Source organism: Sphaeramia orbicularis, chromosome 6 (assembly GCF_902148855.1).
Source record: "Sphaeramia orbicularis chromosome 6, fSphaOr1.1, whole genome shotgun sequence".
Lineage (NCBI taxonomy): Eukaryota > Metazoa > Chordata > Actinopteri > Kurtiformes > Apogonidae > Sphaeramia > Sphaeramia orbicularis.
In genome coordinates, this window is record NC_043962.1 from 9,183,091 (window position 1) to 9,206,390 (window position 23,300).

At 35.7% G+C, this 23,300-nt stretch overlaps 1 protein-coding gene across 5 annotated transcripts in view; it reads left to right on the forward strand.

Moving 5' to 3' along the window:
* The window catches only part of kiaa1549la (KIAA1549-like a), a 200,519-nt gene that overhangs the window by 143,419 nt on the left and 33,800 nt on the right, over positions 1–23,300 (forward strand). For all 5 annotated transcript variants that reach the window (XM_030136533.1, XM_030136535.1, XM_030136536.1 and 2 more), the window contains one exon: positions 15,865–16,004. In XM_030136533.1, coding sequence (XP_029992393.1) covers positions 15,865–16,004 — 140 coding nt within the window. The remainder of the gene's footprint in view (positions 1–15,864; positions 16,005–23,300) is intronic.

Below are 23,300 nucleotides of genomic sequence, written 5' to 3' on the forward strand. Positions count from 1 at the left end.
ATTAAATAAACCTCAGAAAGAAGGACATGCATTTTTACTTTTCTTTATTAACTATTTGCACAGGACTAGAACTACCTATGGATTTCATTTATTAGTAATAATTAAAGACGTCATTCATTGTCTTAATCCTGTGCAAATCTGTGATGTCTATAATCTGTAAAATGAAAATTCCGTCACAAACGACAAAACTTTTCAGCAAACACAGAGGTCCTGTAATAATATTACTCTCACATAAGTTGACATCTCTGTGATTAGGTAGGATGTGCGTTTTTGTTTCCTGCATGCATTTATTCAGCCTATTTCCTCACCGAGCACTATGGAGGCTGCACCGGTGATGATAAATGAAACTTTGCAAAGTGTTTTGAGTGGAAATTCAAGAGAGTCATGATTCAACATAACATGAATACTCACTGAAAGAGCAAATCCAAGTCCAACAGAAAGGTAACAACTGAAAATGAAGGCCATCAACAATAAGGAACTTTTTTTTCTGTCTTCACAGTTTTCTCTCATTTGATCATGGTAATAATGTCAGTAAATTTGATCCACCCCAATATCCCCCTGTAGACTCCCAGGAGTTATTAATTCACCACTCCCCCTTATGTAAAATGTCTGCAGGGAGTGATGATCCTGGAGCTCACGTGCCAAACTCTAAATGTTTTGTGCTATTGTAACGTGAGGGTTCGTTGGTGGTTCATGGTTCACTCTTTACAAAATGAAACAGCAGGATGGAGATGGATTTTGTCTTGAACAGTGCTTTACTTTTCACACACGGCAGCTACAGCCACAACACTTCCTGACACATATCCTCACATGACTGAACTAACCATTTAAGAGCTGGCAGTACTTAGATCAGTAAATGTAAGTGATTTAGAAAGGCAGATTCAACAGATTATCTTAGCTGCTTGTACACTACAAATTAAAATATTTAATGTATAAATAATAATTCTGCAAACATAAATGTAAATAGTTAATTGGGTAAACACTGTCAATATATTTTTAACAATTACATGAATTAACTTATTCCCTGTAATATAAATTTACTTCACTGTTAAATCTTACATTTTTTCAACATAAATTACCTTAACTTCTGAGCCTTACACTACTATAGGCCTGGGAACTGTAAGGCCCACAGGTCACATTCGGCCCAACAGCTGACTCTGACTGGTCCTCTTGAGGTCATTGGCAAATTAAAAGTCAATGCAAATATATATTATCGTAATAGATGCAACCAATACAACAGCACTGCTTTTATTTTGAAGGATAAATGAACATTTCTTCATCCATACTTTCCGTACTTAGCAAAAGGCTTATGCACTGTTTGGTTTGTTGTTTGGTTTCAGCTCATGAAGATGACAGCTAAATCCAAAAAAAACAAATGATTGATTCAGAATGCAGAGTTTTTAACAAGACATGGACTTCAAAGTATTTCTTCACTGAAGTCAGAGGCAAAGAAAAAAAAAGAACTGAGACATACAAACAAACAAAGCTGGATGCATTTATTGTTTTTCATGTAAAGTTAATACGGTGCTGGTTTTGCACATTTTCAAAAATGTTTCTGTGAATATTCATTAAATAGTTGTATTCTGTGCTCCACATTTTCACTGCATCATTGTATTGTTTCATTTACTTTTTTTATAGAGATATACAGTGGTGGAAAAAATTATTAGACCACCCATGTTTTCTTCAATTTCTTGTTCATTTTAATGCCTGGTACAACTAAAGGTACATTTGTTTGGACAAATATAATGATAACAACAAAAATAGCTCATAGTAGTTTAATATCAGAGCTGATATCTAACTATTTTTCATGGTTTTCTTGATAATAACCAAAATCACTTCAGTTCTTACATCAATATCTATGGCATTGTACTGACAACAACAGTGTTTTTTGGCATTCCATGTTTTCTTTTCTGTCTGTTTTAGTCACATGATACACACAGGAGTTAGTACTTGATTTCGTAACCATTGTTTTTGATGACTTTTGATGGTCTAATAATGTTTTCTGTGACTGTATACTGAACAGAACTGCAGGTGTGTTGGTACGACCCTTAACAACTGTCAAAGTCTCTTATATGGCCCCATAAGAAAATGAATTGCCCACCCCTGTGCTACTACAATTATGAATGAAAAGAATGAAATGAAAAGAAACCTTGGTTAGTTCATAGAGGAACCCTAACTAAACCCTAACTAATGCAAATGCCACATGGTTATACTGCATGGTACAACTCTGTACTCTCTGTGATACGTATAAAAATGCTGAGCAGGCCCCGGCGGATTCTGATTTTGGATCAAGATGACAAGAGAAGGACATCTGAGTGGCTCTGAAAGGCGGTTTAATTGTAAGGGCAGTTTACATGGCAGGAGCTTCAGTCACATCAATTAGCTGCTCATCTGGCTAGTGTTAAGTAGGAACTGTGACCAAAGTGACACACTTTGAGGTACATGGGAGAGACGTCATCAAAGGAGATCAGAGACAGAGGTCGACAGTTTCACATTTGATGAGTTTGATACTTCTGCGTTAGTGGAATACAGTATGTGTGGAAAATACATGAGTAGTTCTTCCTCAGATGACAGGTTTGTCAGTTCACTGACAGGCACTTTCTGCAGAGATGTGGTAAAAAGTCATATGGTCACATGAGTTATCAAGTCAAGAAATTAACTCTGAAGGCGCCAGAGGTTTTTTTCCCCCCCAAAATATTCAATTTTGATAGGTTTCAAGGTTTCAAAAAGCTGTAGCTTGGAATTGGTTAAAGATAAAGTCATACTGTAAATGAGAAAAATACTGGTTATGACCCAAAGTTTATAATGAGAATAAATGTACTCATCTAATTTGCATATTGTGACATCACAGGGTGGTGGCCATATTGGATTGTGTGAATTTTAGTAAAATTTTGTTAGTTTGAACATATTTACATGGAAGTATTCTTTGTGTTTTAGTTTTTTTTTGTCATCTTAACCTTAAAATAAAAGAACTTAAACATTAGTAGAAAGTGAAATGCAGTACATTTAAGTAGTTTTAGGTCTGTTTTATTCAGTGATTTTGCTTGTCGTAATATTGCAAATTTAGCACTTAAAGGGTTAATACAATCCTGAATATTGAAGAATTTGTTGGTTCTGTTGTATTGTTTGGGTCATGGTTTGGGTAAAGAGACAAGATACTCTGAATCAAAAGAAAGACAACCTGAGTGATCAACTCTATCCTGAAATTAACTCTGATAGGAGTGGCCTCTCCCAGGATGTCAATGTCTCCATCAAAAGGGTATCTATCTATCTATCTATCTATCTATCTATCTATCTATCTATCTATCTATCTATCTATCTATCTATCTATCTATCTATCTATCTATCTATCTATCTATCTATCTATCTATCTATCTATCTATCTATCTATCTATCTATCTATCTATCTACCTACCTACCTACCTACCTACCTACCTACCTACCTACCTACCTACCTACCTACCTACCTACCTACCTACCTACCTACCTACCTACCTACCTACCTACCTATCTATCTATCTATTACAAAATTATTACAGTTAAAATGGACAATTCATTTATAAGGTACATTTTGTAATAGGACACCCCAGAAGCAGTCCTCATCTTATTAATGGGGTACAAGGTCTCACTGATGGGTTTGATGAGGATCTAATTAATATCAGTCATACATCTCAGTCACCAGATCTCAACTCAATTCAAAACAGAGCTGATGGGAAATTCAGCTATGTCTTTATCAGCAACACACCAAATGGCCTAATGAATTATATTTTGCTAGAATAGTCTTTGTAATTCTTGTAGAAGTTTTAGACCATTTAACTATGTCCAAGGAGCACTGAAGCCACTCAAACAGCTGGAAAACATCTAAGTATCCATCTGCAATAACTACTCATTTACTGATTTCCAGCTCAAATGGCTATCTTGTGTGTATTTATCAGCTCCATTTCCTCTACTTTTCATACCTTTTCCTTCAAAATGCTGTGACAGTTGTTAGTTGAAAGCCCTAACATAAATGACCAGAAAGGAACTTCTTTTTTTTTTTTTTTGGACAGTGCAACATCAATTCTGTTCTTTGTATCATGAAAAATGCAAAACTGAAAAGACAAGGTTAGAAAGCTTCTTGAGATTTGAATGTGTTTTCTGTGTTCCCTTTTTCTGCCTTGTTTGTGACATTGAACATGACACGGATAAAAAACAGAAAGGCAGCCGTGTGAAAGGAGTCAGTTGTCTAGTTTTAGTAGATTTACTTGGACATACACATTCATTTTGGTGTATGATACATTATGTTACCTGTATGTTTCAGTCAAACAGCCGAATGCTTGTGTGCACTGTCATACAGTTTTGAATGTGTCCTAAATATTGCAGACATGTACCTGGTGGATGTTTGGTTTGCTGTAGGCTATTAGGTGTTACAGTATTGTGTGCAGCTGGGACTGAAATACTGTTTGATTCATTACACACATGCTTGTTTTTGACAAAGCTTATTTACTCGCATCATCACATAATCCGTGTTTCTGCTCAGGCTCGGAATTGAAACGCCGAGCTGATCAGACATATTGTTTCCAGGTGGGATGTTTGTGTGAGAGAGACAACCGCAAAGTTCTGAAGCGGCAGTTTCAAGCCGGCAACAAAACCCGTAGCTTTTTCAGCAGTGCAGTATCTGACATCAGTGTTTATTTGTGCTTCGTAGTGTTAAGCCACAGACAAGCCCACAGCAAGCAGAGCAGAGTCTGACAGATTGATGCGATCTAAAGATAAGTCCAGTGTTAACAAGGAGCTTTGGAGGCTGAGGAGAAAATACATATGAATGCCGATTTCAGAACCGCTCTGATGTAGTTGACTTTTGAGCACAGAAACGAGACGGCGCTCCTTTTTTAGTCACGTTAATTGCGAGGTGTTAACAGCTCAACACCTGTCTGAGCTGTTTGACACTTACACGCAAGAAAAGATGAGGAGGCGTCCTGAGTACAACAAAATATACACGCAAGTGAATGCAAGTGTCATGAGTGTGAACTGAAACAGAGGCGGCTACAGGTTTGACATATTTGGGATTCAGACAAACACAGACCACTTTGTTTGAAAGGTGAACAAGGTGGTTAGTTCTGAGGACAACGCACATGAGTTAATCGGTTCTGACAGATCCGCTGGTCCTGATGGAAGCTCTTTGTGAGCAAACAGGTTGGCTGAAAGACACAAAGCGCTTCAGACTGTCCTCTGTTCATAAATATTGCACCGTGTAGCAGCTGTTATTAGCCATAAAACCAACCACAACCGCTGCAGCTGCTACAGAGGAAAGTGCAGTGCCAAAAATAACCGTCCCAGCGAAAGCACAGATAAGTTTTAGTGAAATATGAGGAGATGGAACCAAACTTCTGTTTTAGAGGCAACAGAGATTTGACTTTTTTTTTTTGTTTATGACCTGCATTCACACAAAGTTAAAGTCGTAGGGTTGTTAATCAAGAGTGTTTCTAGAATGAATCTCAAGTTTCAGATCCACAACAGAAGTTCTTTCTCCCATTTATGCCAGTGACTTTTTCCATTCATGCAGGTTAGCAATCTGGATTAATCAATAGCATATCCTGTCACACAGTGTTGTGCAAGTTACTTCCAAACTGTAATTTATTACAGATTACTTGTTACTGTTATTTAAAAGTAATTCCTTATCTTACAGTATTACTGTCTCCAAATTATAATGCGTTACATGACTCCTGTATTACTTTTGAGTTACATACATACTCTTGTCATAAATGGCGTGTGCACAGTAGAACCCAACCCCCCCTTAAAATCAAATAATACCCCCCCCCCCCCCCCCCCCCCCCCCCAAATACAAGAGGTAGGAGAGCCTTGGGACGCATAAAGTTGCACCCTGAAGTACATGTGGACAGGTAGTTCAGTAAGTAACGCTACGGTCTACGATGCTCGAATCCCAGTCGGAGCCCTTGTATTTTTTTCAACATTTTACATGTTCAAACAGGGGCCGAAGGTGCCGGTAGATAAATCCACTAACCGATGAAGATATCTGACTAGTCGTAGAAACATTAGCTTACCTTGTCATCGCTGATCACAGGGATTATGCTAACTAGCTTCTGTAAAGCAAGGTTAGGGTTAGTAATGAGCATACATCCATGTGGACAATGGACTGTCTTCTGCCGTCTTTGGCTGAACACCAACAGGAAATAGAAATTTACAAACACATTTTGGATTCCTTAAGCCAGAGGTTCCCAAAATTTTTTGGCCTGTGACCCCATTTTAACATCACAAATTTCTAGCAGCTCCAGACATTCAAAACGGAGATTTTTTTTGCTAAAATTAATTTATTTCTGATCATGTAATAGTTTGCTATAGTATGTTGCAAATAAATGTTAATTTTAGACAACATTTAGACTATATAATGTATATTATTATGGATGGAGGCAGAAAAGCCAGGTGTAGATTACTGCACAAAGTGAGAATTTTATTTTCCTTGGTCAGGATATGTACAGTCAGTCCAGCTTGGATTTACAAGGCTGACAATTAATACTGAACAAACAAGAACTCAAACTATGAATTATGAAAGAGCTGCAGCATCTGAAACACAATGAACATCTGAAAGGTAAACAGAACCACAGTGCTTCAGTTTCACCTTCACAGTTTGTCATGTCTTTTATGTATTGGGATTGTATCTCTCAACTCACCATATATTTAATTAGAAATCTTTTTTTTTTTCCCTAGCAATTACTATAAATTTCAGGCGACCCCATTTGAATTCCAGATGACCCCACATGGGGTCCTGACCCCAAGGTTGAAAAACACTGCCTTAAGGTCTCACAGTCTTGCTGTTTTTTCATTTGAGCAGTTAAATTATGGGGGAAAAGTGTGTTGTAACAAAAACACTATTGAGCAGGTACCAAGTAAAATATTACTGAAAACTGATTAGTAATGCCTTACAGTACTGTGTTACAGCGAAATGTAATCCACTACGGTAATGCATTACTTTTGTAACACTTTACTCCCAACACTGCTGTCACATTGGAGAACCACTACTGATAATGCTGAAGTTCTTTTATATCATTCCAGTTTTAGCAGAGAACTTGTGTTAATTTTAGCAAATGTTATCGATTCACCATTTTCTGAAATGCCCAGAACTCATGAAAAACTCTAACAATCTAACTTCATAATTCAGTCCCGCATGGTTCTTTTAAAATAAATCTTATTATAATTTGTAAGGACCTTAAAAAGATTCTATAAAAAAAGACTATAAAGTGTGTGCTTTTCTTAACAACCACTGGATTTTATACAGTGCGCACTAATGAACACCAAGCTTTTCTCGCCCACACATTCAAAAAAAAATTAGATGATAAGAAATTAGTTGGATTCTTGCAGCCGAAGTCTGCAACACCTGACTGGTTTTATGTTCAAATCCAAATGAGTAATCCAGGCAGTCTGTAACCTGAAGTTTGCACTCTGAATAAGAACCAGGCACCTACTTTTTGGTTAAAAAAAAAAAAAAAAAAAAAAAAAAAAACTAGAGCAGAGAATGTATGAACGTCATCATTTTTGAAGATATCAGGTCTGTGAATATGAACTCTCCTGTTTCGTAGTATACAGTCGATAGGAAATTCCAGTGTCTAAGGGACATTACCAGTTACAAATCTTTACACAGACTTTAAAAAACAATCAGAAAATCCATGTTAGGACTCCTAAAACCTTGAAGAGGATTAGTCTGGTTTACTGATACTCATTATGTGTTTGAGACGACAGTGCAAGAGAAAAGATACTGCAGATTTCGTAGTGTGAAAATATATCTCTAATCTTCATGTTTAATATAATTTGTCTCGACTTGGCATTTCATTTAAAAGTGAAGTCTTGTTCTGCACATTGGTTGTTTGCCTGAAAGCAGACTGCAATAATCCTCTTTCTTATTGTCTCTCCTTCTTATGCAACAGTGATGAATATGATTTGTAATCACACGGTTTTAAATGTTTTCACTAAAATGTGCAAAACAGTCTCGTTCCCTGCAGACTTTACCAGAGTTAGGAGTAATCTCAGATACAGGAAAAATTTACAACAGCACGACGGGAACAAGTGTTTTAAACTTTTCCATCTGAAAACGTTCCTCCACTAAAAAACTACACCCACACACCCACCCACGTTCAATGACAACATGTTTCCTAAAGGGATGAAATTCCTCCTCTCACAGAAATGCAAATTCAGACACACACACACAACAGAGGGTTGTATTTACACACCACTATCCTAAAATGAATGGAGGTGGGATTAGTTTTGCTTTGCTTCTCAAGGATGATAAACACATGTATATTTATAACTCTGGCTGCAGCCATGCTACAGGGAGCCATTCAGCGCAACAATGAATACACCAAAACACCACAAGAGTTGGGATAGTGCGATGAACCTGCACAGACTTGCATATATCTTTGATTTTCAAAGAACGTATCGTAGGCTATTCTACCACCTGGGTGTACGCTAATTATAAAATGAGGCAGTACTTCATCCTCTAACTATTGTGGTATGGATGCAGAGGGATGAGAGGCGGGATTTCATGCCAAAACCACAACAAAGGATGCAATTATTCTTGGACGCTATCACTGAACATAAGACTCGGAGAGTGAGTTTTCTCTCTTTAAATGCGCAAACAACTGTGGTGAGTTCAGTCAGACGGCAAAAGGCAGATTGAAAAACTATTCGGTTTGCATAGAAATGGTATATTTTGTTACATCAAAAGGGTTATTTGACAGTGTTGTTTTTTTGTGTTCAAAATTGGCAATCTTTTTTGTTTTTGATCAATTTTTTTATTTACTTTCATTGTGCATCTCCAAAAGTACAACACAACCCCTCCACACACACATTTTATGATATAAGATTTTGTGACACACAAAATATAAACCCCACCCCCAAGAACCAATGGCGACCCCCTTACCAACCCAACCTGGATCTCAAAATAAGAAAACCACTAATAAAAACAAATACATGTATACAGATGAAAGAGAAAATAATTTACAGATATAAACAGATAGGTGATCAGGATAGTCACAGACATTATGTTGCACTCTTTCCTTAGCCATAATGTAAATACCATTCCACACATTAAGGGTTTTTAGACTGGCAGCATGCATCTGGGCCACTGACTGTTCCATCATAGCTATATCTAGAAAAAATTGGCAATCTTTTGTGATCAAATTTGTGAATATATGCTCGTTTTTGACTGTTGTTGACTTGTTCAATAATGTAAATAAATGAGAACCAAATAATGCATTCAGATACATCCTCATTTTTTGTCTGTTAAATATAATATACGCTTTCATAACAGATTCAGTGTTATAATTTATTGTTTTGCCTGCTGTATTGACCCGGGGAATAAAATGCTGATGATAACACCGGGTCACAAAAAAATGTTTTTTGCAAGTTGTCATGGTTTTTTCAACTGAATTAGGACCATTTTGCACCGCTAAATCCAAAAATGACATCTGTTTTTCTCAATCAGGTCAGGTTTTTTTGCTAATTTGATTTTGAAAAATTTGATCTTCTTACAAAATTGATTGCATTTTTGTGACTTTATCAGTTGATTTTTTTATATAGTTCTCACCCAAAATAGGTTTTAAGAGAAAAAAAAATCATTTTCTAACAGGATTCCTGTTAGGTACAATGGTGTATTCACCGCAGATGTAGCAGAATATGTCAGGCTTATTTTTGCAAGATCTTCTAGTCGAAGCCATTTCATTCACCTGTAATATTAAAAAAAACATTAATCATAAATTGGCAAAAGTAAAATCTTCAGACCTCGTTTATTGCAAGAAATATGAAAGAATTTTGTATCATATGATGTGAAAATGCCCATAAATGTAAGCAAAAATGTTAAAAAGCCAATATGTAGCATAGTTCAGAAAGTTGACCTGATTGAGCAAAATTAATGTGATTTTTGGATTCAGCACACCAAAATGATCCTAAATCAGCTCAAAAAACTTAAACAATAAATTTGTTGTTGACCAGTGTAATTATTTTGATCTGACTTTATAGTTCTCCTCAGTTTAAATACACAAAACTGCTGAATGCTCAATATAATTTCAATTTTGAGACAGCATCCGCAAGCCTGATCTGCAACATACATCCAAACACTAGTGTCCAGTCTGTTTAACCCACAGAGAAGAAGAAAGCAGTCACTGTATTGCTTGAGGAAGAATTGTTGACAGAAGTCGCTTTTCCTTCGACCCTCAAAGTGGGCAAATATAACTTGCGCATAAAAATTTACCTAATGGAAAACGGACAGTTTTGCCCAAACTCTCATTTTTTGATGAAAAGTTTTTCTGCTGGCAAGAGGTGGTTTTTTGGGTGTAGCACAATTGGTATATCACGCAAAACTACAATGGAAAGACCTTTTTTCTGCAACTAGAGTCACCTGAATAAAAAAATGGATGTCGACGGACGTTACAACAAGTGAAGAAGAAGAGTTTTAAAATAAACGTGGTGTGGTATGTGAGGGAACATCAGGAAACTGAATCATTTTTTGATTTAGTACAGGATAGAGGGGTAATATATAATAATAATAATGAATATATCTGTAAATCAACACTATATTTACATTTGCTGCTATGTTTATGGAATGACTTCTCGTGTCATCTTGTGATAATAAATGAACAAATCATCGCATTTGTGATTTAATGGAAAAAACGCCATTTTTCGACATTTACTAAATATTGGTAAAGTTTTGCGCATAAGTCCAATGGAAAAGCGACTAGTGTGTTTCTCATATTCTGACAATAAATATATTAATAGAACATACAATTAACCAACAGCTTCTTTCAGCTTTCAGAGAACAAAGATCTGCCTTTTCATTTCACAAAGGCTTTTTTTGTCTTATCATCTTTATTATCTTATTTAGTGACTGTCAAACACATTTATAGAGTTATCTCAGGTCAGGTCTCAGTTCAACACCACAGAAACTGATTCTTGCAAAAATATGTGAGACAGGGAAGAGACACATTTTGTTGTATTTCACTACAGAGCCTCTAAACGTCCAAATGGATCATATCTGATGATCATGAAAAGCTGAGAACTTGAATTTTACGTGAATTATTTGAACATATGGATTGGATTATTAGTTCAAAAGTTATTAAACATTTAAATCAGTCGATGCTTTTGGTCACCAGTGGCTTTTTGGGACTTTGAGGGTTTAAAATGATGCATGTGCAGTTTCATCATTTAGATATGATTCTCTTCAAATGAGCGAAGCTGTCTCCCAATGCACATAATTCAATTCAATGCAAATCTACTCATTCTGAAGATTATGTTATTGTCTCAGAACAATAGGAGTGATGTGATCATTTTCTGCCTCATTTCCAACCGCTCACTTTGTCGAAAACCTGAAACAAGTGAAACTGTGTCTGAAACAACAGTAATTATTCCAGCAACATATTGTTCACTTGTCTGGAGAAAAAGAAAGGTGCAGACTGAATGCTAACCACAGGGCGAAGTGGAATGACGGCATCTAAGGGAGGAAGCTTATTCCACTCACTGCACGCTCCAGAGAGCTTCAGTGTGTGAGGCACAGCATTAACCCGTAAACACCCAAATATCCACCAACGACTGATATAAAATGGTAAATAACCGTTGATCCACTAATCCTATCAATACATGTAAATAAATAGTGTAAAATACAGTTTTTCATCTTTTCATGGTCATCAGATATGACCCATTTAGACGTTCAGAGGCTCCATAGTTAACGTGGAAACATCATCTTCTGCAGCATTGATTCACCAGTAAAACTAATGGAGTTGGATCAGTGACAGTAGATGGACACGCTTGTTGTTGTATTTTGCTGAAAAAAGATACATTTTTTTCAGTTTTCTCAGATTTTCATATAATAACCCTAATTTTTAATCAACATCTACATGATCAGTAAATTAAATATAGGAAAACACCTGATTTTCACTGAAAAATAGGTGCTTCTTTGAAACTGGGTTCATTTTGGTATCTGTCACTTTTCCAGCTTTTTTAGACCCAATAATAAAAGACAAATTTAGACATATTTCCCCCCTGGATGGACCTAATGATGACCTCAGATAAATGCAAAAAAATCATACTCTTGCTCTGAGCCATCCCAAAATGTCTGAATTTTTAATAAAATATTGCGGCCAAAAATAGGACCAAAATTGTTACAGGAAAAGCTACCTAGGAGTCAGTGCATTTGATCTGAAATCATGGCTATAAATGGTCTTATATAAACTATGAATAAAGACACTGCTTTAAATTTGATTATTCTAGTGGTTTTTCAAATCCAGACATTTGGGTTTTTCATGAATCTCAGTCTCAATCCAGGTTTTGCATGTAACCCATCGTGTCCACTTGCATTACATGCAGAACCTGCCCATTTAAACACATAGAAATCACAAATTATTTTTCAACAGTGGTTATTTTTGTGAAACACTCTGTCTTGGATAATTAGTTCAATTCCCAAAATGTATCTGTTAGAGTATAAAAAGATATATATAAAAACAAAAAAAAAACAGTAGCATGTAATTTTCGTGTTCTTTTGACTGTATTACATGCAGATTTTTGTATTAAAAATAATATAAAAATGTGTTTTATCTGAAAAATACTTTCTCTTTGATCTCAGTAAGTATTTATTTTTAAAATAGACCCAAAGTGCTTCCAAACTTGCTTCATAACATTAGTCTACATCTGGTTTGCATTTGCAGCCCCCATGTCCGGTTTTTAGGGACCAGTTTCATAGAAGCACCCGTTTAGAAAGGCAGATTCAACAGATTATCTTAGCTGCATGTACACTATAAATGAGAATATTTAAATGTGTAAATGTGTAAACAATAATTCCGCAAACATAAATATAAATAGTTAATTGAGTAAATACTGTCAATATATTTTTAACAAATACATGAATTAACTTATTCCCTGTGATATGAATTTACTTCACTGTTAAACTTTACATTTCTTCACCATAAATTACCTTAACCCCTGAGCCTTACACTACTGTAGACCCGGGAATTGTAAGGCCCACAGGTCGATAGCTGACCCTGACTGGTCCGCATGAGGTCATTAGCAAATTAAAAGTCAATGCAAATATATATCATCATAATTAATGCAACCAATACAACAGCACGGCAGGTTCTGTATGTAACACCAGTGAACACAATGGGTTACATACAGAACCTGGCCATTTAAACACAAATAAATTGTAAATGATTTTGCAACAGCGGCCATTTTTGTGAAACATTCTGCCTTGGATAATTAGTTCGATTTCCAAAATGTACCTGTGAGAGAATAGAAAGACATTGAAAAAAATTTGTAGCACGTAATTTTCGTGTCCTTTTGACCACGTTACATACAGATTTTTGTATTAAAAATAATGTAAACTAATATAAAAATGTGTTTTATCTGGAAAAATAGTTTTTCTTTTATCTCAGGAAGTATTTTTTTTTTTTTAAATAGACCCAAAGTGCTTCCAAACTTGCTTAATAACATTAGTCTACATCTGGTTTGAATTTTTAGCCCCCGTGTCCCATTTTTAGGAATCAGTTTCATAGAAGCACCCATATACTAAATACAGAGGATAATCCTACAGTAAATGGTGACAAATCACTTAAGAAAGGTTAAAAATAGACAACAATTCAATTGGAACTGCCACAGAAGCACCACTGGGTCTCTGTGGGTTAACATCAATTTAAGTATTCATTGTGTTGCCCCTGTTTTCTCTGTGTGACCGTCTCAGGCATATTTACATGGAACACACTACACACTGCATCCCTCCGGCTCTTTGCCTCATGACATATGACTTTACTGTGACTTGGTCAAACACTGGCTGCTCCTCACACTGTACTCTATGTGTGTGTGTGTGTGTGTGTGTGTGTGTGCACGTGCATTGACAACATGCTAGCCTTGCCTCTAGCCCTGTAATGTCTGGTCTGGCTGATCTCTGCATCTCACACCACCTGTAGACAAGCCTGTCACGTTGTGTAGCCGTCGTTGCTTACATGCCTCCAGGCAAAAAAGTGTGTGTGTGTGTGTGTGTTTTTTTGCATGTTTGTCCTGTGTGACTTTTTGTGTGTGTGTGTGTGTGTGTGAGAGAGAGAGAGAGAGAGTGAGAGAGAGAGAGAGAGAGAGAGAGAGAGAGAGAGAGAGAGAGAGGCAAAACCAAACAGAATAAGGGCAGTAGGTGTGAGCATACATGTTTCTGCATGAGTGTATTGACTCCAGTAGATCTGTGTGTGTGTTGTGTAACCAAATGGACCTGCTATATATGGAGTTGTCACTGTCAAAGCCCAGTTTGTCCTGAATTTTGCTGTATTTTCATGTTTTCAGCCTCATTTGTCAGCTACTCAGACCTTAAAAGACACAGTTTTGGCTCAGGAAATTCTTTTAAAACCCTATAACAACCGACCTTTTCACTGTATCTTGGCTTATAACAGAAAAAAATGGAAGATTAAAATACATATATCAGACTTCATTAGAACAAAACGATATTCTAGTTTCTGTGTTTTAGCATGTGGTTGGTTAAAACACAACCATAACTTTACATAAATAACTTTAGCAAACCTGACTGACTAAACATAGAAGATGGTACTAACTCTCTCTTCCTTCAAATGTTTTTTTTTTTTTTTAATGTTCTACTCTTATGTTCATAGTTACCTTTTATACTTGAATATCCAAATACTAAATGTACATGTGGACTGTTAGGCTCCTTCTTTTTTTTCCTTCTTTGTACTATGATTATAAATACTACTTTGTGTGTATACATATATAATTATTTATGCTTAATTTTCTTTGTCTTATGTCCTAAAAGTGTGATTGGCTATGTATACAAACTTGTTAATATCATTATTATTATCCATTTTTTACTAACTTATTTATTTTATTTATTTTACTTTTTTGTCCTTTGTACTATGACTATAAATACTACTTTGTGTGTAGACATATATATCTATTTATGCATAATTTTCTTTGTCTTATTTCCTAAAAGTGTGATTGGCTATGTGTCCAAACTTATTATCCATTTTTTTACTTATTTATTTATTTAACTTTTTTTTTTCTTCTCTCTGTATTTCTCTTCCTTTCAGTGAGCATTATTGATACCCTTTTTTCTTTACAGAAAAATAAATAAATAAATAAAAATGTAAAAAAAAAAAAAAAAAATATATATATATATATATATTTTTTATATATATATATATATATATATATATATATATATATATATATATATATATATATATATATATATATATATATATATACAATTTTTTTTTACTATTGATGTCCTGTATAATATCTTGTGAGACTGTTCTGAATAAAAATTTGAATTAAAAAAAAAACAACCTCAACCTAAACTAAAAGGGAAGGTAAATTGTAATTCTGTGATTGAAACCATTCTATTTTTCTTCAATTAAAAATATTGGGGAAAAAAAGAAAAAGTAATGAGTGTGAACAATGAATAATGTGTGTAGGGTTAGTATATTCTTCTTTGAGGTCAGGAATAGGCATCTGTGTTGTGGTTTTGTAAATTAGAAAAAAAAATGCTCCCAGTTGTGGATTGTCTTCTTCATCAGACAGAAATGTATCGTGTCACATTTCCTCTGAGATTAATAAAGTTTCTCCTGGATCTGAAAAAAAAAAAAAAAAACCCTCTTAACTACCGCACATTAAACATATCTCAAGTGTAACCTTAACCCTTAAACTGGTCCCATGTGACCTGTGATACTAAAAGGTTGTTATTATTATATGTTAAGTGTGTTCGCAAAATTATCACAGATGAAGCCCTGTTTGTGTACATGCCGAGACTCACAAGCCCTCCCCTCCCTTCTTCTTCTTCCTTATCTCTCTCTCTCTTTCTCTCTGTCTCTGTTGCTATGGCTACTACAGACGGTTGCCAAGCGAGGAAGACGGCTCCGTATCGAGTAACGGTTCCGGGAAGCTCAACACAAGCAAAAGCTCCTCGGCCCGGAGAACGGCGACCGGTAGCAGCACCAAGAATGGCAAAGAGGAGCTGCACAAGAGGAACGGTGAGGAAGGAGGGATCCGAAAAAAACACTGTCATTGTATGTTTCTGCAAACAATGGACATGTTTAATCTCAAAGGCTACATTTACATCTACAAAATCAGACAAAAAAAATAAATCAATATTCCTAATAAGAAGTTTACGTGACTAATAAGCATGAGATGATTATTCCAATTTATCATACATACTCTGATTAAAGGTGCCCTAATGTGTTATTTAATATGTTAAAACGTGGAAAAGGGGCTGGAGTTGGTTGTTCTACATTGCCTCTTTGTGTCAAAATAGGTTTTTCCCTTCAACCTTCAATATACCGTTTGCATACCGGAATATACCGTTTGCATGTCCTGTATTGCCATATCACATGTAAACATAACATTTTAACGGATTAGGGTCTGAGAGAGAAATGGATTAATACAAGAGGAGTCTGCAAATATTCGACAAAAATAAGCACAATATATTTACACAGTGGACTTAGTGTTTATTAAACTTCACTTTAGTTTTTTTTTTCTATATTTAACCTGACGCTAAGTGTTTTTATTGCATAAACCTGATAGACCCAAACATCCACCATCTACCAAATCAACTCCTGATCTAAACTGTTTAATCCCGATTGATCCATTAATCCTATCAATCCACGTAAATAATTGGTGTAAAATACAGTTTTTCATCTTTTCGTGGTCATCAGATATGACCCATTTGGACGTTCAGAGGCTCCGCAGTTACCGTGGAAACGTTTTATCAAAGTACTGAGTTTGTATTAAACTTTAACATCACAAACAGAACGTTGAACAAGATCACAGTATAATTTCACGCTGATTATGACCACTTCTACTTATTCATTAATTTGTTTTCCGATCCTCTTAATCCTTGAGAGGGTCAGAGGGGTGCTGGAGCTTATCCCAGCTACCATCGGAGGGGGTTCAGCCTTGGACGTGTCACCAGTTCTTTGCAGGTCTGATATATACACTTGCGGAAAAAATTATTAGACCATCAAAAGTCATCATAAACAATGGTTTTGCCATCAAGTACTAACTCCTGTGTGTATAATGTGTCTAAAACAGACAGAAAAGAAAACATGGACTGACTAAAAGCACTGTTTTTGTCAGTACAATGCCATAGATATTGATGGAAGAACTGAAGTGATTTTGGTTATTATCAAGAAAACATGGAAAATGGATAGATATCAGCTCTGAAATTAAACTATTATGAGCTATTTTTTGTTGCTATCATTATATTTGTCCAAATAAATGAACCTTTAGTTGTACCAGGCATTAAAATAAACAAGAAATTGAAGAAAACAAGGGTGGTCTAATAATTTTTTCCACAACTGTAGAGACAAACAACCACAGAAATTAGGGATATGATGCTTTTTCTAATCAAAGCGTCCTTCAGTTAAAGTCCTTGTATCTTCTATACCTGTGGTCAGGGTACGATTTGTTGGGGGGGGTAGGGGGATCAACCCACCCTCTGGTTTTTACATCCCTACTTCTGCTCAATGTATTTCATCCTTGGGGTGGACAACCAACCAATTAAAATAACAGATAGGTTGTGACAGATTTTTTCCACCTATATCCTACATTACTGGCACTAACGTTCATTTGAACCGAACTGTCGGCAGTCTCAGAATTCGCAAACGTCCCCACGCATTGGAGTGCCATAAAGGGGGGGTAAACGTGACAAATTCATGCGGCCCAGCATTTGTGTGTCCAGTGGATACAGGTTAGAATTTGTGAAAGTTTCATGCGAGAGCCACTGTAGAATAGAGGAACAGAAGAGTTGGACGTTGAAAGTATGTAAAGTTTACACCTTAGTTACGTGAGTTATGGACCTCATCCCCACATATATAACTGCCCCCCACACACACACCCCCAAAAAAGAAAAAAACATCTTCCCTTCTGTTTTTTTCACAAATCAGACCTTGGCTGTGGTAAATAAAGCTACTATTTGAGAAAATATGGTACAAGTTGTTTGCAGAAACATACATTGGCAATTTTTTTATTTTGGCGTCTGGTTGGAGACGTACATGAGAGATTATCAGACAGAAAGAACATCTGCCTATCCTTATGTTGTGTTCATCATAATGTCTGTCATTGCTAAGCAGGGTTGGTCACCATTACAGAATACAGCCTGATGCACAAATAAGCTTCCTCATACTACATTACACCCAAAGAGGAACTAATATGAACTAATGAAGTGAACATGAGCAGATAGTGAAGATACTCATACTTAATGAGTCAGCCTGCTGCTGCATCATGTTACCGTCAGTGACGACACATGCACTTCATCACACACCCTCACGTGTCTCTGTACTCGCACACAGTCACAAACAAACAGACTGACATTAGCGAAATCAAAGACACGTTTCAAGCATTTGTGTTACAGTTTCTGCCGCCATATTTCAGGTGTTTTCACTTAGCTTACCTCATTCAAGGATGCTAAGCCAAAGAGCAATATGGAGATAAAAGCCAAGCTGTTGGCAGTGTGTGTTTTTTAAGTATTGCGTCAACTACCTTCTGAGCAGACAGAGTGGGAAAACAGAGGAGTGGGTGGAGAGATTTGTGACAGCATACGGTCACATCCAAATCCATACAACCCTCAGCATATGGTATGTGCATTAGTAGAGTGACTCACCGTTAAACCTGCGACATCCAGAGGGATCCTCATTTAACAGGAGGGACTATTTGGGCGACTCAAATGTGTGATATTTGAGTTGACACTGTGAAATATTCGGTTACTAAAATTAGATATTCTATCTTTTCAACCACAAATCAAAAGAGGATATTTTCTTGATTATAGCAAATAGGTGCTTCTATGAAACGGGTCCTAAAAACAGGATATGGAGGCTAGAAATTCAAACCAGATGTAGACTAATGTTATAAAGCAAGTTTGGAAGCACTTTGGGTCTGTGTTAAAAATGAGTAGTTACTGAGATAAAAGAGAAGCTGTTTTTTTTTTTTTAGATAAAACACATTTTTATATTATTTTTTATACAAAAATCAGCATGTAACAGTAAAAAGGACATGAAATTTAAGTGCTACTGTTTTTTCAAATAGCTTTATAATCTCTTACAGGTACATTTTGGGAATTGAATTAATTATCCAAGGCAGTGTGTTTCACAAAAATGGCCACTGTTGCAAAATCATTCACAATTTATTTGTGTTTAAATGGCCAGGTTCTGCATGTAACACCAAAGGACACGATGGGTTACATACAAAACCTGGAATGAGACTGAGATTCATGAAAAAAAACACATTTCTGGATTAGAAAAACCACTGGGATCATCAAATTTAACACAATGTCTTTATTTATAGCAGTATTTAAGACCATTTACAGCCATGTTTTCAGATCAAATGCACTGACTCCTAGGTAGCTTTAATGTCCCAATTTTGGTCCTATTTCTGGCCCCAATATTTTATTAAAATTCATTAATTTTGGGATGGCTCAGAGCAAGAGTATAATTTTTCTGGATTTATTTGAGGTCATCATTAGGTACATCCTGGGGGGAAAACGTCTAAATTTCTCTTTCATTATTGGGGCTAAAAAAAACAGGCAAAGTGCAAGGTACCAAAATAAACCCAGTTTCATAGAAGCACCCAAATACAGCCTGTTTTTGTTTTTTGTTTTTTTAAATTTAAGGTTGCCAGGCTTTGTGTTTTTGTTGTTTATCCCCTTCTGGCATGACTTCCTGAACATCTCAGAGCAAGTGGGTTATTACTGTAACAACAGACTATGAGAAAGCACTGGTAAAAGTGCTCAATAATAATTTATCAATGACACGTTATAAAACTCAAAAAGGCTGCTTTATTAAAACCCTGCAAGGACCACAATTAAATGAAACATCATGAGTTTGTCACTTTAGTTTAACCCTAAAAGTTGAACAAGAAAGCTAAACAATCCCTGAAGGCTCACAAAGACCCAATCTGAAGCCCCCCTCTTTCCACCTCCCACATATTGTCGGGTGACCTTTCATGTTTTTCTTCTATGGATTTGGTGATAGTATAAAAATAGCCTGAGTGCTTTCTACCACATACTTCAAATGAGTGGCCTTGTATAGCCATGACTATATAAGGCTAGTCCTTAGATATTCATGGGTATCACTTAGGCTACGTCCAGACAGCAGGTCTAATGCACAGTTTGGTGCATTCCGATTTTTTTGTGTGTTCGTTCATTTTACACATTAAATACAATTTCTATCAGTTTTGAATATGAACTGAATGTGACCCTGAAGTGACCTGCATGCGCAAAAGAGGTCCTGACGTAACACATGACCACGCAGGCACGCATTTTGTTTACAGAAAAAAGTATGTTTTTCCCGCCATTCCTCCTCCTGGGACACGGAATTGTGACGTTTGTCGCATTTGTTTTTTTCTTTTCTTTTTTTTGTATTTCAGTTATTTTATTGTAGAAGCCATAAATTGCACCGACAGTAGATCTGTAATAACCTTGTGATCAACTAATAGAGGAATTACTTTTCTTTATGCTATACTCTACTTTTATCCAACTTTTTTTTGACATTTAAAATTTTTTAAACAAACAAATGATAAAACAAAAATGCAAAGACACAAGAAGAGCATCAACAGGATCAGACAGGGCAGTATCAAAACTCAAAGTACAAAGGTAGACATTTGTCACATTTCAATGGTGTAAAGGTCGGATAAATGCGACCTGGCTGTTCAGACTGAAGTTGCATTGCAAAATATTGGATACGTATCAGATTTAGGACCATGTATGAAAGTAGCCTGGGTCAGATTTGAAAAAATCAGATATGTGCTGTTCAAACTATGTTTAATAGATCAGATACAGGTCACATATGGGCAAAAATATCAGACTCGGGCCACATTGGTCTGCAGTCTGAACATAGCCTAAGTTACAACAAGCATTTCAGTAAAATTCCTTGTTATTAATGAAGATTTGTGATGGACAGTCCAGTTATTTCTGTGCTTATGCAGCTTGACTTAATCCAACAGCAAAGTTTCAGCCTTTCTTTGCTCGTCTGATATCAGTGTAGACCAGATATTTCTCTGGGCACAAAACTCTGACATAGCCAACATGCAAATATTAATCTATTATTATAGTCAATAGATTAATCTGTCACATCCTGTCCTGCAAATTTATTCAGATTTCCCATTCTAACAGTTGATAATACTGTCAAACAACTGACTTATAATATAAAATGTATAGTGGTAGAATGTTGAAATCATGTTGTAGGGGTGTCCAGTTTACAAAGTAATGATTCCTAATGTGTTTCCTGTTTTTAACAATACAAGAAGCACGTTTTCTAATGACTTAATGGTCCATTTTGACACTTCCCTATACAGTAATTGTGGGAAAATGTGGATTCTACAACAGGTGCAATGTTTGTGGGATTAACAATCAGACAATATTTCCATAGTGAACAATATCATGGACTATTATGGAAGTTCATACCCTTATAAATATACAATTAGTTTTGGATTAGGGTTAGGAAATGAATTAAAAATATTAAAGCTCTCTATATATAATAAATAGGCATAATAATCATCAACAAAAGAAAAGTACAAGAGTCTGTTATCTGCTCAGAAAGTAGTTCTTTGACTATTTAATGGAGATGCAAATTACCGATTAATTCATTCATCATTAGTTTGTTGACCTTATCGAGTGATTAATTGATAAGTGGTGATTTTTTTGAGAACCTGAATTTCTCTTTCGATCAGGTCTAGAAGAAAAAAAGCTAAATATTGTTTATATACTTCATAAAAAAAGCATTTCATATTTCTTAATGATTGATTTATTGAACCATTGGATACAGTACAGGCAATGACATTTATGGAGTAGAACTAAATATATTCTGCAGAGAAATTCAATAAAATAAATGGATCTGAAGAGGGGCAGTTTAGAAGAAATGGGCATTTCTGACTTTGCATCAGTAGCTGAGATGATGGAGAGAAATTTCAGCGGGGACACCACAAATCCCACTGTGGAAAAGAGCAATTCATCGACAATAATTTATTCGAGCAAATTCTTATTGATAGCCAATTAATTGTTTACATCCCTACTATTTAATTAATTAAATATCTCGGCAAGTTAATAGGACCAATATTTTGGGAGATATTAGTCATTTTGGAATACAGTAGCCTTACAGTCACGTTGCTCAGTTGACTGGAAGTGCAGTACCACGGTGCATGATGGGAAATGAAGTTAAAAACAGGAACGATGCATATCCTAATGTGGTATTAATTCAGTATTAATCACGGGTCAACGCGCTAGTTTAAAATAACATATAATGGCTGATTATTTTACTGGTACTGTAGTGTCACACAGTTCCCTCTACTGCACAAGACTGAGAAATATGTTTTATAATCTTTTTTTTTTTTTTTTTTTTCCATTGTTTGTTTATTTGGAAAAGCATGTCATATAAATTTCCCTTTCGGGTACAATTCAATATCTTTTTTTTCCCCCTCTTCCTTCCTTTGACATGGAGGGATGGGGGGGTTGGAGGGTTGGGGAGTGAAGGGGGGGAGAACAAGGAAGAAGAAGACGAAGGTGGCAAAGACCCTCACAAGAAAATATCAACAATACAAACAATGACCACCATGGTGATAATTATAAAGGTAACAATAACTACAACAAGAACTGAGTAAACTGACCAGAAGAGAAAGAAAACAAACAAACAAAATTACAATAAAATAAAGTCAATAAGATCTATTAAATGATATATTAAATGATATTAAATGGCGCAATTCAATATCCACACATCAAATTTGAACGAAGATGCTAATCCAAGATTTTTAGTCGAATATAGAACAAATAAAAAAAAGAAAGAAAAGTGGGCGGGAGGAGAGGGCTTACTCCGCTACTTCATCAATAAAATTAAAAAAAACTCTAAGGTGTGTATGTTTACACTAACCAAAACAGAAATGTATGTTATGTAAATGTTTTCACATAACCGATGTATTCAATTCGCATCAATTACAGGTTTTACATAGTTTGTCCATTTTGACCAAATAGTGAAAAAAGATTCCCTTTGACCCTTAAAAAAAATGCCAGTTTCTCCAGAATGTAAATGTCCTATACAATATTGATCCATTCTTCAGTTGTGGGTGCTTCAGGCTTTAACCATTTTCTGTCTTTTTGCATAAAATCATTTGTTTTATTGTTTATAAAGACTTCCCTCCAGAAACAGGATTATAGGTTTCCCCACTCGTTATCAGTGGAGGCTGTAATTGTTCTGTGTTTCTGGGAAGACTTGTTCCTCAGATTACAAGGCAGATCTTTCTCCAACTCTGCAGACTCACATTTGGCTGCGTAACCATCGCTCTGA